The sequence below is a fragment of the Silurus aristotelis genome (assembly GCF_946808225.1).
Source record: "Silurus aristotelis genome assembly, chromosome: 16".
In the NCBI taxonomy this organism is placed as follows: Eukaryota; Metazoa; Chordata; class Actinopteri; order Siluriformes; family Siluridae; genus Silurus; species Silurus aristotelis.
This window is the reverse complement of record NC_139589.1, coordinates 10973366-10989802: the sequence shown is the minus strand read 5'-3', so window position 1 is coordinate 10989802 and position 16437 is coordinate 10973366. Positions and strand designations below refer to the sequence as shown.

Here is a 16437-nt window from a genome sequence, read left to right as displayed (position 1 = left end):
TGAACCTCTTTAGATATTGACTGTTATACGTGAAACTGTAATTGTACATGGTACTAAACAAAATTGCCATAATATAGCAAATCCAATGGCTGAGATGTTTAAACTATTCAAGCCTGTGTACAGCTGATCCTGAATTTCTTGCTCCTCAGGCCCTGCTGAAGAAACATGAGGCACTCATGTCAGACCTGAGTGCTTATGGAAGCAGCATCCAGTCCCTAAAGGAACAGGCTCAGGCATGCAGGGTGAGTGCGTGGTCTTCTTTATAAAACGTTGACGAAATCACACTTCTCAACAAAGTAAATCTTAACCTTCTGCACTGTCCTACAGCAACAAGTTGCTCCTACTGATGATGAGACCGGTAAGGAGTTAGTGCTCGCCCTCTATGACTACCAGGAGAAAAGCCCTCGTGAAGTCACAATGAAGAAAGGAGACATCCTCACCCTGCTAAACAGCACCAATAAGGTAGAACTCAAATGACCACTAATTTTGACACAATGACATGTGGAAGGCTGTTTGGTAGATATAGTAACATAGCAAACACTGTTCGGTGTGTCATGTCTGTTCCTCAGGACTGGTGGAAGGTGGAAGTAAACGACAGGCAGGGTTTTGTGCCAGCAGCCTACGTTAAAAAGCTGGACCCAACTCAGTCATCCTCTCGCGAGAACCTGCTGGATGAGCAGGGCAGCATTGCACTACGCCAGGAGCAGATCGACAACCAGTAAGTGGCCCCTTAATCTTTTAAAATTTTTGCACTTATTATTAACAAACTGGTTTCTTTCTCGAACCCCGAGGGTGCTTTCACGTTGTTTTATTGCTTAGTGCAGTTCTTTAGTCCATGCAAACTCTAGAAAGTTTCTATTGTAGAGAGTGAAGCGAGTTGGCTTGATTGCAAGAAATGACCCAAACTGTATGTTTTGGGTCGCAGTAATTTTCTTTCTTTATTTCTTTTATGTGAAAGCTGTTAAATTGAGCCACGAGATTCAAAATCAACCAAAAGCCAGAACTGCATATCAGGAGAATTGCCATGTTTTCTGAGTTTCTGGACAAGCAAACAAGTGCTGGATGTGATACACATGTTATTTATTTGCTTATTTCCATTATGTAATAATCTAATCATTATTAGGGCTGCCTTTGTTTTTCCTCTTTTTTTTTCTTTTTTCTCTCTTTCTTTCAAAAATGTGTTTCCCTTCTCTGCATTTCTGAGTGTGAGGTGTTTGCTTTTTAATTAGATTTCTTTGACACGATTTCACTCTGATTCAGGTTTGGCAAATGAAAGAGCTCTTAAATGTATTTAAGACTTTTTACTTCCATTAACAATCAGCCGTAGTCAACTAAACAGTCTGAGCGCCGACTCTTCTTTCAGTCTTGCTAATGTCTCTGCCTTTCTTTATTCCTCTTCTGCTTCTTCTAATCTCTTCTCTAACGCCTGCATGTGTGTGCTCGGCCTGCCCTGTGGCAGGAATGTGTCCACCAAGGAAGTGTGCAGCGTGTCTGTGCGCATGAAGCAGGTGGAGGAACTGTGAGTAGGACCCAGGCTGTGCTCTTTCTTACCCATCAAGCCTCCATCTTAACCCATCGTCTCTTTTCATCACTTTCGTGAACTGGTAGCCCATTCTTCTGTAGATGTCCTGTCATTAATCTTGCCTTTTAATAACATTTCAATTTCGTCTCTTTAATGCAAGTCCATCTGCTTTACTTCCATTCAATAAAGGAATAGAAGTTTCTATCTGTTTCTCCTGAAGCTCACCTGTTGTGTGACGCTTCCAAATGGTCATCTCTGCTTCTTATCATTCTTTTACACTTCTCTTTCACTGCTTTGTTCAGTATGCTTTTTAGCCATTTATTGTGGGTTATGACTAAGGTAACCATGAGGTGTCGACAGAATGTTAGCATGAAAACGCTGACTGGCTTTACACAGTTCAGAATTAGAGCATTTTATTGCTTTTATACCACAGCAAATGTCATAATAAAACGGCCTTACCTCTCTGGTAAACTGTTAAAAATTGTGGATACTTTGACTGCTTTTATAAAAAAGGACTTTTGCAGACAACAATGTGTATATATATTTAAAATAATAATCTGTGATAGAAGTTTAAATGAGCTGTAACTATGGAAAGATTTTTGAGCTGCTGCTCTAGGGTTTTTCACCTCTTTTGATAATCAGAATGCAGAATTCACAGCAAACTAACAATTGTATTTGCAGTTCCTCACACTTGGCACTAGATGGTGCTGTACACACTGTCATCTTAACATCCAGAGTAGAACCCAAAGCAAATTCGACCCATCAGGATTACCTTTTAGCCATAACAATTTAGATGTATTATTTTTTTTTTTTACAGATTTGAGCTTTAAACCTCCTCCTTTGTATTTCAGGTACGGCACCCTGCAGGAACTGGGAGATAAGAGGAAGAACATGCTGGAGAAGAGTTGCAAGAAGTTTATGCTGTTCCGCGAAGCCAACGAGCTGCAGCAGTGGATCAACGAGAAAGAGGGCGCACTGACCAACGAGGAGGTGGGGTCTGACCTCGAACAGGTGGAAGTACTGCAGAAGAAGTTTGATGATTTCCAGAAGGTACGTTCTTTCCCAATTCAGTTGTGAGGTAAAACATTTAGATAAAATCTCCCTGTATGTGATGTCATTGTGGTTGGTTTTTTTTTTTTTTTCCTTTTTTTTTATATCAGGATCTGAAGGCAAACGAGTCTCGTCTGAGGGACATCAACAAAGTGGCATCAGAGCTGGAGTCAGAGGGATTGATGGCTGAGGAGGCACCAATGGTGCAGGCTCAGGTAAGTTTTTTTATTTATTTTTATTATTCCGTTCAGTCCCTGTTGGGGCACAGTGATGTCATAAACTAATTACCATCTGACTCATCCTTAATAACCAGCTGTTATCTTCTCATAATAGAGCAGAATATAAAGAGAAATAGTTAAACAAATGTTTGTATTACCCTGCTATTCCTAAACTAAGTTTTTTATATACATTTTTAATTAATGTGATCCAACATTATAATGTTGAATGATGTTAAAATTCTTAATATTCTCTGCCTCTTTTTTCCTCCTGCAGCAACAAGAGATGCTGGGCTCAGCTCCTGGCAAGGTCTGTCTTTTTATTTACTATACTTTGTATTTCACTCATCATTTATACATTTATTTTACTAATATTCACTTTCTCTTTTGAAGGATGAAGCTGATTCAAAGACTGCCTCTCCCTGGAAGGTAATGCCTTTCATTTTAACCACATTTTTAACACCAATAGGAATGGTAAAATCTTTAATATGGAGAGTAATACGTGAGATTTTGAGTGTGCATGCTTTAGATTTAGGAATTGGGTAGAACTAACGTGTTGATTTCTCTTCTGATTGGTGTGATTTTTTGTTTCCTCCTGTTTTTACTCCCCCTTGATTTTCCCAAATTGGTGTAGTCTATTCGCATGGCTGTCCAAACGACGGCTAACTTTAATACTATTAAGGTAAGAAACCTGTTGTTGCTGTAGAACATCATCTCATCCCCTCACTAAATCATCCTGTCCTCATGGCTGAAGGACTAACCCTGTCTCCCACTCTGCTCCATTGGCTGTTACTGTTCTTATTCAATACCTAAACGTCAAAGCATTTGTGTTTTAAAAGCGTCAGTCATGTTTGTCTTCAACAGCTCACAGCCTGGCCACTGTGCTTATTTGTGTTTTTATTTTTGTTATTTGTTGCCTTGTCATGTCATTGTGGCTGTAGAAGTATATAATATACATATTAGAGCTCGAGATAGCAACAGAACCACTTCAAAAAAATGTGTCACATAATTGGCCCTGGGCAGAATGATGACATCAGCTATTTAGTGCTCTAATATGGAGATCAGTGGCTGTAACTTATGTTTTCATCTAATCTGTATTCAGTCATCCTTCACCATGAACCCATGTCATTGAATGTCGCTTCCACCCAAAACTCCCTGTTTATGTCTAAATCATCATGACTGTGTACATACACACCATTGGTTCAATGTTGGACTAAAGTCTAATCATGTGAAATGATTTGACAAAAATAATGCATGATCACTGATGTTCTGTACCTTGAGTGCAGCAAGCACTACTTTTAATGTTATTTGCACAGGAAGATTTTGAGGCAGTGCATTTTTACATTTGTGAAAGCACACTCTGCAACAAATGTGATCAGCATCCACCGTATAACAAATAAACGTGTTAACAAATGTTTTATAAAATAGAGACATGTTCCAGAACGTAGAAAAAAAAAACGTAGAAAGATTAAAACAATCCGCTTTGGAAAGCCTAGAATTATTTACAAAAAACTCTAAATGCTATAAATGTTTTGACCGAGGTGTCCTGTAGTAATCTAGCGAACTGTTGAGAGGATGCTGATGGTTGCATTTGGGGTGTTTTACAGGAGCTGAATAACCGCTGGAGATTGCTGCAGCAGCTGGCAGAGGACCGGAGTAACATGCTGGGAAGCGCTCATGAGGTGCAGAGATTCCACAGGTAAGACTGATTCAGCTCACTTTGATTTCCTGAAGATTACGGACGAGCTTATAGCTTCCACTAAATTGCAGCAAGTTAAAAGAAACGGACTAAAGATTTTTTTTGTTATTGTTTTATTTAGGGATGCTGATGAGACCAAGGAGTGGATTGAGGAGAAGAACCAAGCCCTAAACACTGACAACTATGGTCATGACCTGGCCAGCGTTCAGGCCCTGCAGCGCAAACACGAGGGCTTTGAGAGAGACCTGGCTGCTCTGGGAGACAAGGTAAGCTTGCAGTATTATACCACTATATCAGACAGACGCACTATATACAGACAGCAATATACCACTATATATATATCTCTATTGCGAGTCATTTGGGATTAACCCAATGAAGGATAAGTTCATGGTTATGTAGCACATGATTTGGGTCACTTCTTAATTGTAAATCGAGGACAAAATCAGACACAAGAATGCGTTTAAAGTATATCCTTGTATCATAGTTAGTTCGAGTCTAACGGACTAAAGAGTGATAGTGTATATTTTTTAATAAAAATCTAATTCAGGTTGGCTTTACATACATTTTTTACAAATTGGGCCATGAGTACAATCAAATAAAAGAAACACTGTAGAGGAAAGAAAATCAGACACTCTTTTGGCTTAATGGTTTAGACTTTGTACTTTGTGGTAAAGTCATTCGGTGTCTTGTTTACAGGTAAACTCTCTGGGCGAGACAGCTGAGCGTCTGATTCAGTCCCATCCCGAGGCTGTGGATGATATTCAGGAGAAATGCACTGAACTGAATACTGCCTGGAGCAGCCTGGTAGGACGTGCTGACCAGCGCAAGGACAAGCTGGGCAACTCGCATGATTTGCAGCGCTTTCTCAGCGACTTCAGGTGAGGAAACACCTTTAATTACTTCTAGTGGGGAATATTTTATTAAGGTCAGAATGCAGCAGCTTGTGTCATTTAAACGTACCCCCCCCCCCCCCCCCCCCCCTTATTCAGCATATACTGGATGCTTAATGATGTTTTAGTTCTAAACAGCTCTGAACTGCAATACCAGACGTTAGTTATTATCCCCATGTGTCACACCTGCAGGGATCTGATGTCCTGGATCAACGGTATCCGTGGTCTGGTGTCTTCTGATGAGCTTGCCAAGGACGTCACCGGAGCTGAAGCACTGCTGGAGAGACACCAGGTACTAAACTCGGTATATGACTACTCACCAGAGCTTCAGTGGTCTCATCAGTCACATCACATAAACGGGATCTTCTTCCTCTACAGGAGCACAGGACTGAGATCGACGCCCGTGCTGGAACCTTCCAGGCCTTTGAGCAGTTTGGGCAGCAGCTGCTGGCACGTGGTCACTACGCCAGTCCTGAGATCCAGCAGAAACTGGAGGCTTTGGACCGTGAGAGGGCAGACCTGGAGAAGGCCTGGGTGCAACGCAGGATGATGCTTGATCAGTGCCTGGAGCTGCAGGTAAAAAAGAAAAACTGCCAAGTGCATCACCTAAATTAAGACAGCATTATTGTTTTACGTTTTCTGTGGTTTTACTTAACCATAGTGAAAAGAACATTTATTTTCATATACAATTAGTCATTTTCTTGTTTTTCAGTTTTTATTGGCGGCATATATATGAAGTTTTATTACATCACCTATCATCCAGCAGCAGATTTATTATTGTTCATAGGTGTTCCAGAGCCGCAGTCTGTCCAAACCGAGGTCCTGAATAAACAAATCCTGTTGTGTTCCCCACAGCTGTTTAACCGGGACTGTGAGCAGGCTGAGAACTGGATGGCAGCGAGAGAAGCTTTCCTGGCCACCGACGACAAGGGTGACTCCCTCGACAGTGTGGAGGCTCTCATCAAGAAACATGAGGACTTCGACAAAGCCATCAATGTGCAGGTTAGCAGTGGTAATACAAACAAACATTCATGAACGAGTGCTTCTCTGATCACTGAGGCTTGACCAAGCCCTATCCCCACAGGAGGAAAAGATTGCCGCGCTGCAATCCTTCGCTGACCAGCTCGTTTCTGCTGACCATTACGCCAAACCTGAGATCGCTAAACGCCGCAACGAAGTCTTGGACAGGTCAGGGTTTTTTTTTCCCCTCATACACATCAGCGTGAATCTGGTGGAATCAGCTGTAATGGAAAATTCAAAGTAAATGTATGTCCTGACCCACAGGTGGCGCCGTCTGAAGGCTCAGATGATTGAGAAACGCTCGAAGTTGGGTGAGTCTCAGACTCTGCAGCAGTTCAGCAGAGATGTGGACGAGATCGAAGCCTGGATCAGTGAGAAACTGCAGACGGCCACTGATGAATCTTATAAAGACCCAACCAACATCCAGGTACAGCTTCACTTCACAGTGACCCCACTGACTTCAGCCTTTTCAAATATAACTGGACGATAGTCAGTGCAATTTTTTTATTTTTTTTTGTGTATAATTTTTTTAACAGATTTTCCAAGCTTCAGCAATTTGATGAAATAAGCTTAATATTTTAACACATTTAAATTTTTGAAAAAAGATGAGAATAACAGGAATTGTGTTTTTAATCCCATTTCTATCATCTCAGCAGTTCTTTTGTCAATGACGTTTGTTTGTATGTGACTGCAAATGCAATTGGTTGTATTTTTTTAAACACAAACATGTTAATTGTTTTTTTTTTTTTTTTTTTTTTTTTTACTGTCACCATTTTATACAGGATAAAGCAGTAACAGGAAAGAATGAATAAAAGCATTAAATGCAATTCATGACAAAAGTAAAATAAATAAATAAAAAACATCACAGGCACATTGTTTTAAAAAAAAGGGGTTAACAGAATGCATATATAATTATCAAAGTTTTATGTTTTTAGATTTTTATCAGATAATAATGCGTGGTCTTCTAGATATAAAAGCGGTTTTGTTTATTGTTCTACTGCTCTACTTGTAATCTAATCCTAATGAGTAAATAATTTGAAGTTATAAAAAATAATGCTTCCTGTCTCTCCTGTAACCCCCTCAGTGTGAACTGAATTAAACTGAACCTCTCTCTGTTCTCATGTCTTATTTTTTTAGCTGTCCAAGTTGCTGGTAAGTGGAGTGGCGTGTTCGCATACTAACCTCAGTAGGGTCTCATCGCGTCTGTGCGTGTATGTGTGTGTGTGTGTGTGTAGCAGGCGTGTAGTAGAGCTTCAACAATGTCCCTGCTCGGTGTCCCCTTGAACTGTCTGTCTGCTTCTTATAAATGTATTTTATTTCAGCAGCATTCTGCGCTGTAAGCTGCTGTAAATGTGCCTGTTCCATTACATGAAACAGTTTGTGGTCATTTTGTGGTCTGTCTGCCAGTTGTGGGCTGATTTTGTTTCAAATTTGTTCCACACCATCAGTGTGTTGAGGGTCTGCACAACAAATGCAGGGTTAAACTTGGGGCTAAGGTGAAGGGGGAGTTGGAGACCTGTGTTCAGCTCTTCTGTATTAGTTTTTGAATCAGTGACATGCAGTGGTAAAGCTGCTTCATAATGTATGTCTGGTAAAGTGAGCTTCTCTTTTCCTTCCCTTTCTTTCTAGAGGTGATAAGATGGTGTGGAATAATGACTACACTCACCTTGCAAGCTCTTTTCTGCACTGATTTTGATAATATAATAACAAAGTTTATTTCTTTAATTCTTTGTGTGTGTATACATACATACATACACTTAAAAGTCTAGAAACAGTAAGTACAGAAATAAATAATACAATTAAGAAAATATTTGCATAAACAAAATGTGCAAATAATGCGTGCAGAAAAAAGTTTTTTTTTTTTTTTTTATCCTTGTGCACAATCTAAAGTCTTCAGATTGGTGTGGCCATTGAGAACATTTTACGCTCAACTGGCCTTACAATTGAAAAATGTCCCACTGTCAGCTTTCGATTAATTCCATCTCCAATTTTGCTGTCAGTCCTGTAAGGTGACTGTAGCCCACATGACACAAACAGCCCAGCCTCAGATTCTTCACAGATTTGCACCTTGTTTTGGATGCTGTTCATTGGAATTTTTTTTTTTGCCTTAAATGTTCCATTGGTGCTGCTGTCCTGTATGTAGCAGCAGTAGATGTAGTGGTCTTCTCACTTTGTGGTCTAGAGGCATTACTAGAATTAGAGTCTGAGAATCATTCACTCTCACCATCACTGCTTTCAGAGCAAGCACCAAAAACACCAGGCGTTCGAGGCAGAGCTTCACGCCAACGCTGACCGTATCCGGGGCGTGATCGATACAGGAAATGCGCTCATCCAGAGGGGTGCGTGTGCAGGAAGCGAGGATGCCGTCAAGGTAAAAACTTCTTGTGGATTTGATGATTTTTATTACAGTATACACACTGGGACAAATAACCCCTAAATGATATCAAGATTAGCCACTAACTTACTTTGAGGTCGTGATAATTTAAGTGTTATAAATGTGAGCAGTTTTTTAATCAGTAATATTCTCATAGCTGCTCTACAGGAAACAAATCCACATCTTAAAACGGAATACAACAGCATTGTGGTATAAACGATTAATCGAGCCATTCTGTGTGATGTCCCCAGTCTCGTCTAGTGGCTCTGGAGGAACAGTGGCAGTTCCTGGTGAATAAATCAGCAGAGAAAAGTCAGAAACTGAAGGAGGCCAACAAGCAGCAGAATTTCAACACCGGCATAAAGGACTTTGATTTCTGGCTGTCGGAGGTGAGAACTGTTGCTAATCCTGTTTATTATGGAATGGTTTAATTACTCAAATGCAGACGGTCATGTTTTCTGCTCTTTCATCTTCGTCTGAAGGTTGAAGCTCTTCTTGCCTCTGAGGATTATGGGAAAGATTTGGCCTCAGTCAACAACCTTCTGAAAAAGCACCAGCTTTTGGAGGCTGACATCTCTGCCCATGAGGTAACCCAACTCATTCATTTACCGTACATCTTCAATTAAAACTTTGGATAGGCGATTGTAAGTAAGTGCACCCCCATAGAGTCACGTTTATTTATTTTTTACGCATTTGCACAGTCGGTTAAACTCAGACTGAATCCAAATGAGTGAAATATGTAGTTTATCATGCTTGTGTAACAAGTGTGAACACTTCCTCATTCTGCTGTTCCAGGATCGTCTGAAGGACCTCAATGGCCAGGCTGACAGCCTGATGGCTAGCAACGCCTTTGACACCTCTCAGGTCAAAGACAAGCGTGATGCCGTTAACGGGCGCTTTGTTAAAATCAAGAGTATGGCTGCTGGTCGCAGAGCCAAGCTGAATGAGTCGCACCGCCTGCACCAGTTTTTTAGAGACTTGGATGATGAAGAATCTTGGATCAAGTGTGTATTATACTACAGAACATATTACCAATTTTTTTTTTTCTTTTCTTGAAATTGAACTCTCATTTCTCTGATTTTGTGCTGATAGAGAGAAAAAGTTGTTGGTAAGTTCGGAGGATTATGGACGTGATTTGACTGGAGTACAGAATCTGAGGAAGAAGCACAAGAGACTGGAGGCTGAGCTGGGAGCTCACGAGCCGGCCATTCAGGTGAGTAGCAGTGCGTTTTTCACGTTGTATCACACATGAGACTTTAGCTGAGGCGGTGTGGAGTAACTAGATTCTTGTCCTCTACAGTCTGTGCTTGACACAGGGAAGAAGCTGTCTGATGACAACACCATTGGGCAGGATGAGATCCAGCAGAGGCTGGCTCAGTTTGTCGAGCACTGGAAGGAGCTGAAGGATTTGGCCACTGCCAGGTGACAGTTGGCATCCTTTAACAAAACCTTTAGAAATTTGGGCGCTGCTTTGGATGTTATCCGCGGATCCTTAACTGATTTTAATGCTTTCTCTTCTAATCCTCTATTCAGGCCAGTATAATAGAGCACTGTAATGAACTCTGTATATTATTGTGTAGGGGGCAGAGGCTGGAGGAATCGCTGGAGTATCAGCAGTTTGTGGCTAATGTAGAGGAAGAAGAAGCCTGGATTAATGAGAAGTTGAATCTGGTTGGAAGTGAGGACTATGGTGACACACTGGCAGCTGTGCAGGTACATACACATTCACAACTACACACTTAAAAACACATTTTAAAGGCTGTGAATATATAATGGAAATATAAGTGACATCAGCCCAATGATTTGTGATGGTGTAGGCCTTACCCAAGTTTAACCCCTTCCACATTACATTAAAGGGAAAATATATAAACATACAGACATAAGAAAGCACCATTTATTTAAACTGCTTGGAAAGTATGGTTTAGCTTTCCTGAGGTTATAATGATGATTCAAACAATAATAAATAATTAAATATTAATGTTTTCTCTGACAATTTTTCCTATTTGTTGAAATCGTTTCCTGTCTCAGGGCCTGCTCAAGAAGCATGAGGCGTTCGAGACGGACTTCACCGTGCACAGGGACAGGGTGAACGATGTCTGCGCTAATGGAGATGAACTCATCAAGAAGGTAAGCGTTGCTATTTAATCCTTCTTCAGTCTGTAGTTTTCTGTGAATGTTCGTGTAGTCAAACTGACACTGAGCTGTCACTGCAGGAGAACCACCACGTGGACAACATCACAGCGAAGATGGCGTCCCTGCAAGGCAAAGTGGCTGAGCTGGAGAGAGCTGCTGCTCAGAGAAAGGCCAAGCTGGATGAAAACTCGGCCTTCCTGCAGTTTAACTGGAAGGCTGATGTGGTGGAGTCGTGGATCGGTATGTTGCCGCTGTCTCGTCTGTCTGTCTGTCTGTCTGTCTGTCTCTCTCTCTCTCTCTCTCGCTCTCTCTCTCTGTGTGAGAGAAAAAAGAATGTTCTTTTTTATACCGAGTTGATTATCTGCATCTGATTTGTGATTGTTTAGATGAGAAAGAGAACAGTCTGAAGAATGATGATTATGGTCGGGATCTGTCATCAGTTCAGACACTGCTTACTAAGCAGGTATGTGAGAAATTTCATTTGTGACAGAAATCACAGATTGTGATACCCACTATATTATTTTTAATACAACAAGGTTTTGCATGATTTTATAAAAGTTTGCAGCAGTTTTTAAAAAAAGTTTCCTTTTTTCCTTTTTATTTGTATAGCACTTTTAAAAATGGACATTGTCCCAAAGCAGCTTTAAGTTTTTTGTAACGCAAGATTACAGAAAAAAAATACTATAAAAATACCAGTGAATTCATAAATGCATCAATACATCAATACTCAGAAAACTGCAGCATGATGCTATGTAACAGTATAGGGTTCGGACAGTAAAATGGAACAATGGGGTTGAGACTTTAGTGGTAATTCAGGTTTTATATTTTCTCTTTTTCTCTGTACTAAATCACTATATGCATATGTTTCTGTTATCATAATGCAGAACTGCAGTGTTAATAATGATAATAAGGAAAGGAACCCTTTTAAATTCCAGGATTATACACGCTGTTGCTTTAGGAGTCGATAAATATACCGAATACAAATATCAGACACAGGATTTAAAGTAATGTGTGCAATCTCGTCTGTTTATTCATTATCATCCAGATGAGAAACATTTATAAAACATTTGAATACAGTTATACAACAAGAGTATCCTCTGATCCAAATCTTTATTTTAGAAAAATTATAGTTTACTGTAAATCTGCACCTTCTCTCCATCATTGTAGGAAACATTTGATGCTGGACTTCAGGCATTCCAGCAGGAGGGCATCACTAATATCACTGCACTGAAGGATCAGCTCCTGGCCGCCCAACACGTGCAGTCCAAAGCTATCGAGGCTCGTCACGCCACACTGATGAAGCGCTGGAACCAGCTGCTGTCCAACTCTGCAGCCCGCAAGAAGAAGCTTCTGGAGGCTCAAGAACACTTCAGAAAAGTAAGAACACGACATACAAAGCCTGAGTCTGATCTCCAGCCATCCCATCCTAGGACATTTTGAAAAATCTAAATAAAAAATAACTTTTAAAAAGAAAATCATTTAAATGTATGACTCACTACAATAATTTCACGCAAAAACTTTCTAAAATTACAAATAATTACAAATAGTAGTAAAGTTAATTCTCTTCTGATCTGTAAAATACATGAACAAAATGTTCATTTCTATTTCCTGTTTCAGACTAGATTTATCATTGCTGTTTTTTCTTTATTCCTGTGACCACAATTAACAATGTAACTGATCTTTATAATGCGTTAACAGTTTGGTTTATTTTTACATATAAACTTTACATACATTTTCAAGTTATACAAACAAAAACACATGGAAATATTTGCCTTAATAAAAATGAGCAGATATCCGCAGTATAAACATTAAAGTCGGACTGATAAACAGTGTGTTACTGATGTAGAACCTGCCCATGCTATCTCACCCAGGTCGAGGATCTGTTCCTGACCTTCGCAAAGAAAGCGTCCGCCTTTAACAGTTGGTTTGAGAATGCAGAGGAGGATCTGACCGATCCCGTGAGATGTAACTCTCTGGAGGAGATCAGGGCTCTGCGTGAGGCCCACGACGCGTTCCGCTCTTCTCTTAGCTCTGCCGAGGCCGACTTCAACCAGCTGGCCGAGCTCGACCGCCAGATCAAGAGCTACCACGTGATGTCTAACCCCTACACCTGGTTCACCATGGAGGCTCTGGAGGAGACCTGGAGGAACCTGCAAAAGATCATCAAGGTAACGAACAAACAACCAATCTGAACAGGTGTTCCACTGTGGAGTTCAGTTAGTCAGTGATTATAGTATTACACAAAGCTTTTAAGTTCAGAAGGACAATATATACACTTTAAATACACTATAGTATTTAAAATACACTCTTTTACCCCTTTGAGTAACTTGTTTGATTCTGTTGATTCTTTTGAAATGGTTTTTAATTTAATTTAAATTTTTTTTTATTTATCTTAAACATCTTATTTAGTTTTATATTTGTATAACTAAACCTGGCTTTCGCCATGAGCATAGCTATGGAAGCTGGCATAGGGTTAAGAAAAAAAAAAAAACGTAGGACCCTAGTACCATCAGCACAGCTTTATATACAACTATATACAATATACAAAAAGATGCTGGGTACATGTTTTGTTTTTGTTAATTTTTTTCTTTAGAAATAAGTGTTTAGAAGTTTTTATTACCTCTGTGTTTGAATTTGCACTGCATGCTGTGATTTTATTGTAGGAGCGTGAGCTAGAGCTGCAGAAGGAGCAGAGGAGGCAGGAGGAGAACGATAAGTTGAGACAGGAGTTTGCTCAACACGCTAACGCCTTCCACCAGTGGCTACAGGAGACCAGGTAAAGGAAGCGGAATATTTATTGACGAACGCTGATGCGGTGAACGCAATGCGTGTAATCACATTTCTGCCGCTTAAATGTTTCACTGTTCACAGAGGTCAGTGCATGCTTTGCTGTGGTGTTGGTGTATCTGTGTTTTGGGAAATGGGGCAACACCTATAGGCTTTGACATTCACATTAGCACTGTTTGTGTAATATGTGTGTGTGTCAGTGCACTTCTGTTTATATGTGGGTGTTAAATGCTGATGATGTCACTGCTCGATGATATAACTATTTGTTTGTGTCTCTTTTTTTTGTCTTCCCCTTCCTACTCTCTCGCTGCCTCTCCTGATGCTTGGAATCACTTTTCTAATCAGGACATATCTTCTGGATGGGTTAATATAATTTTTTTATCTCCATATCTAATATAATTGTGTTTTTTTTAGAGAGTTTGTAAGTAATACATGTACTGTAGTGAAATGGCAAGGATGCATGTACAAGATAAATGATTCCAATCCAAAATATAATTAAACCACAAGGTAAATGATGCTTTTTTTTTTTTAAACTGTAAATGGGGGCTATCATCTGAGACATGTTAGAATCCTGAAATTTCATTTGTGATCATAGTTAAATTGGAGGCTATAAGCTTTGAATGAAAGATTTTAACATTAGCCATGTTGCTCCACCAAACATGATCACACTGACTACTATATTTAGAGTAAAGTAACATCATGTATATTTGCTTTATGTCTGAACAATAGTGTCTGTGTCTATTTCATGTTTGTTTTCTTCATTTGTATTTTTAATGTCTCGCTTTGTTTATGCGATCATATATTTTTTTTCATTCCTCCCTCTTTCCCTGCTCCTGGTCTGTGAATAGCATAGCCTATCGTCGGGTTATCCAAGTGTATCAGTATGAAGTCGATGATGATCTTTCTGGAAGGTTTTCTTACCATTTTGATTCCCTGATTAGTCCCCCTACCCGCTCACCCTACACATCGTATGGGTTTCGTCATCATGCACTTGAATCTAAACCCACCATTTAAGCTGTGCGTGTTCAGTCTTTTATTTTACTAACCCTCACTGCAATGTGGCCCTGAGGCAGGCAAACGGACCCTTCAGCTTCTTGAACCTGCAGAGCCTGTCTCCACTCCAGCACCTGTTTTTATTTGATTCTTTTTTTTGTTTGTTTTGTTTCTTATTTCTTCCCACCCCACCCTAGTTGAAAAGAGTTCATGCACTAGATTCAGGGCTGGAAACTGCAATCAGGAATTCTAAATGTGAATTTAGACCATTTGCTGTCTATATTTCGAGCATCACACTATTGAGTTTTTGTGCATTTCATACATATGCATTAACTAATGAGAAATCTAATTGAACCTATTGAACTATACGGCCCCCTTTAGATATTTATATAATGTATGTTTTCTAAACCGTACGTGCAAGAAATTTAAATTGGTCTTACTACTCGACAAAGAGAAAAGAAATAGTAAATAATAATAGGGGAGTGGACAAATGAGGCATAATTTTTTTTAGTTATTTTATAAAAAATTTAAAGGGTAAAAAAATGAGGTCAGTACATAAAGACACCCATAGGGGGCAGCTGTTGCTTTTGTAATTGTTAGTGTTTTGTAGTATTAAATGGCATGTGAACATTTTGCTAACATACAACAGAATGAAAATATAGTGAGTTATTTAAGCAAACAGCAGACATACATTTACATTTCAAAACAAATTATCTTAAAATCTATATTTTTTTGTTGTACTTTTAAACACATTTTAGAAACATAATCAGTTTCTGGCCCTGCTGGCTGTGGTGTCAATTTAGCATGGACATAAGCACAGATATTTGGCTCTATTAGCATGATCTGAGTGGCTGTTCTGGGGGCAGCAGTCTTGTATGGCTTCCAGTGTGGGGTTTCATTAAGTTTTGCAACTACAGAAAAAAAAATAGACATGACATTTCTGTCAGCAGAGGTTTTGTTTGGTGTCATATTAAACTGCATTGTTATCTTTTTCCCAGATAATTAGTGTTAAAAATGTACAGACTGTAGGATTTCTCTAGCAGTAGGTAGTGTTGATGAATGTATAGTGTTCTATTGCGAAGCTTCCTTGAGGCCTGATCTCACTTATGTGCGTGTGTTTGGGCAGGTCCTGTATGGTGGAGGAATCTGGAACTTTAGAGTCTCAGCTGGAGGCCACGAAGGTGAGTGATATTGCAGATAACCGTTTTTTGTTTTTAAAATGGATACTGGATAAAAGACAAACATAACATTTGTATTACATAACACGTGTAAAATAGTACTGAACTTTATTACGAACATAGAAAAAAACAGTACTGTATCATGAAAATGTGCTAAATGAAATAAATCTGAAAATATAGATGAATAAATATTATACAGTTTATAAATTATAAATAATAAATATAATCTAGCACACTGCAGCACGCAGTCTCGCGTTAAAAAACAGAGCACGTGGTGTCAGTGATTTGCCTCTAGAGGCCGCTCTCACAATGACAGTGGACAGTGGAAAAATAATCAATATGGATTTTTGCCGATAGCCGATATTTCCAGAAATCAACAATCAATGCCGATTAATCGGCAAAACTGATTAACCGGTCGACCTCTAGTAAGTAATAAAGCACCGTGTGAGGTTCTGTTCTAAAAGACTGAATGTCAGGACGGATTGATAAAAGCAGAGTTACTGCTCCCGCACCAAGCTTAGTTATTTTCCTGCAATAGCGTCCTGTAACATCCGTTACATCTATTCATTTTATACA

General features: G+C 39.6%; 1 protein-coding gene across 29 annotated transcripts in view; it reads left to right on the top strand.

Annotated features, from left to right (window-relative positions):
• The window catches only part of sptan1 (spectrin alpha, non-erythrocytic 1), a 38694-nt gene that overhangs the window by 19433 nt on the left and 2824 nt on the right, over nt 1-16437 (top strand). For 3 of the 29 annotated variants that reach the window (XM_083564995.1, XM_083564981.1, XM_083564997.1), the window contains exons 19-51: nt 150-242; nt 328-462; nt 570-718; nt 1460-1519; nt 2374-2572; nt 2683-2787; nt 3065-3097; nt 3181-3216; nt 3422-3469; nt 4395-4486; nt 4608-4752; nt 5183-5364; nt 5569-5668; nt 5755-5952; nt 6232-6378; nt 6461-6564; nt 6661-6823; nt 8636-8767; nt 9022-9159; nt 9253-9357; nt 9566-9774; nt 9863-9983; nt 10071-10192; nt 10351-10483; nt 10799-10897; nt 10984-11143; nt 11290-11366; nt 12071-12280; nt 12775-13071; nt 13567-13679; nt 14036-14053; nt 14539-14601; nt 15810-15864. In XM_083564995.1, coding sequence (XP_083421121.1) covers nt 150-242; nt 328-462; nt 570-718; nt 1460-1519; nt 2374-2572; nt 2683-2787; nt 3065-3097; nt 3181-3216; nt 3422-3469; nt 4395-4486; nt 4608-4752; nt 5183-5364; nt 5569-5668; nt 5755-5952; nt 6232-6378; nt 6461-6564; nt 6661-6823; nt 8636-8767; nt 9022-9159; nt 9253-9357; nt 9566-9774; nt 9863-9983; nt 10071-10192; nt 10351-10483; nt 10799-10897; nt 10984-11143; nt 11290-11366; nt 12071-12280; nt 12775-13071; nt 13567-13679; nt 14036-14053; nt 14539-14601; nt 15810-15864 — 4041 coding nt within the window. Of the gene's footprint in view, nt 1-149; nt 243-327; nt 463-569; nt 719-1459; nt 1520-2373; nt 2573-2682; nt 2788-3064; nt 3098-3180; nt 3217-3421; nt 3470-4394; nt 4487-4607; nt 4753-5182; nt 5365-5568; nt 5669-5754; nt 5953-6231; nt 6379-6460; nt 6565-6660; nt 6842-7533; nt 7549-8635; nt 8768-9021; nt 9160-9252; nt 9358-9565; nt 9775-9862; nt 9984-10070; nt 10193-10350; nt 10484-10798; nt 10898-10983; nt 11144-11289; nt 11367-12070; nt 12281-12774; nt 13072-13566; nt 13680-14035; nt 14054-14538; nt 14602-15809; nt 15865-16437 lie in introns of all 29 variants that reach the window. The other 26 variants (XM_083564976.1, XM_083564978.1, XM_083564973.1 and 23 more) reach the window with 21 other exon arrangements.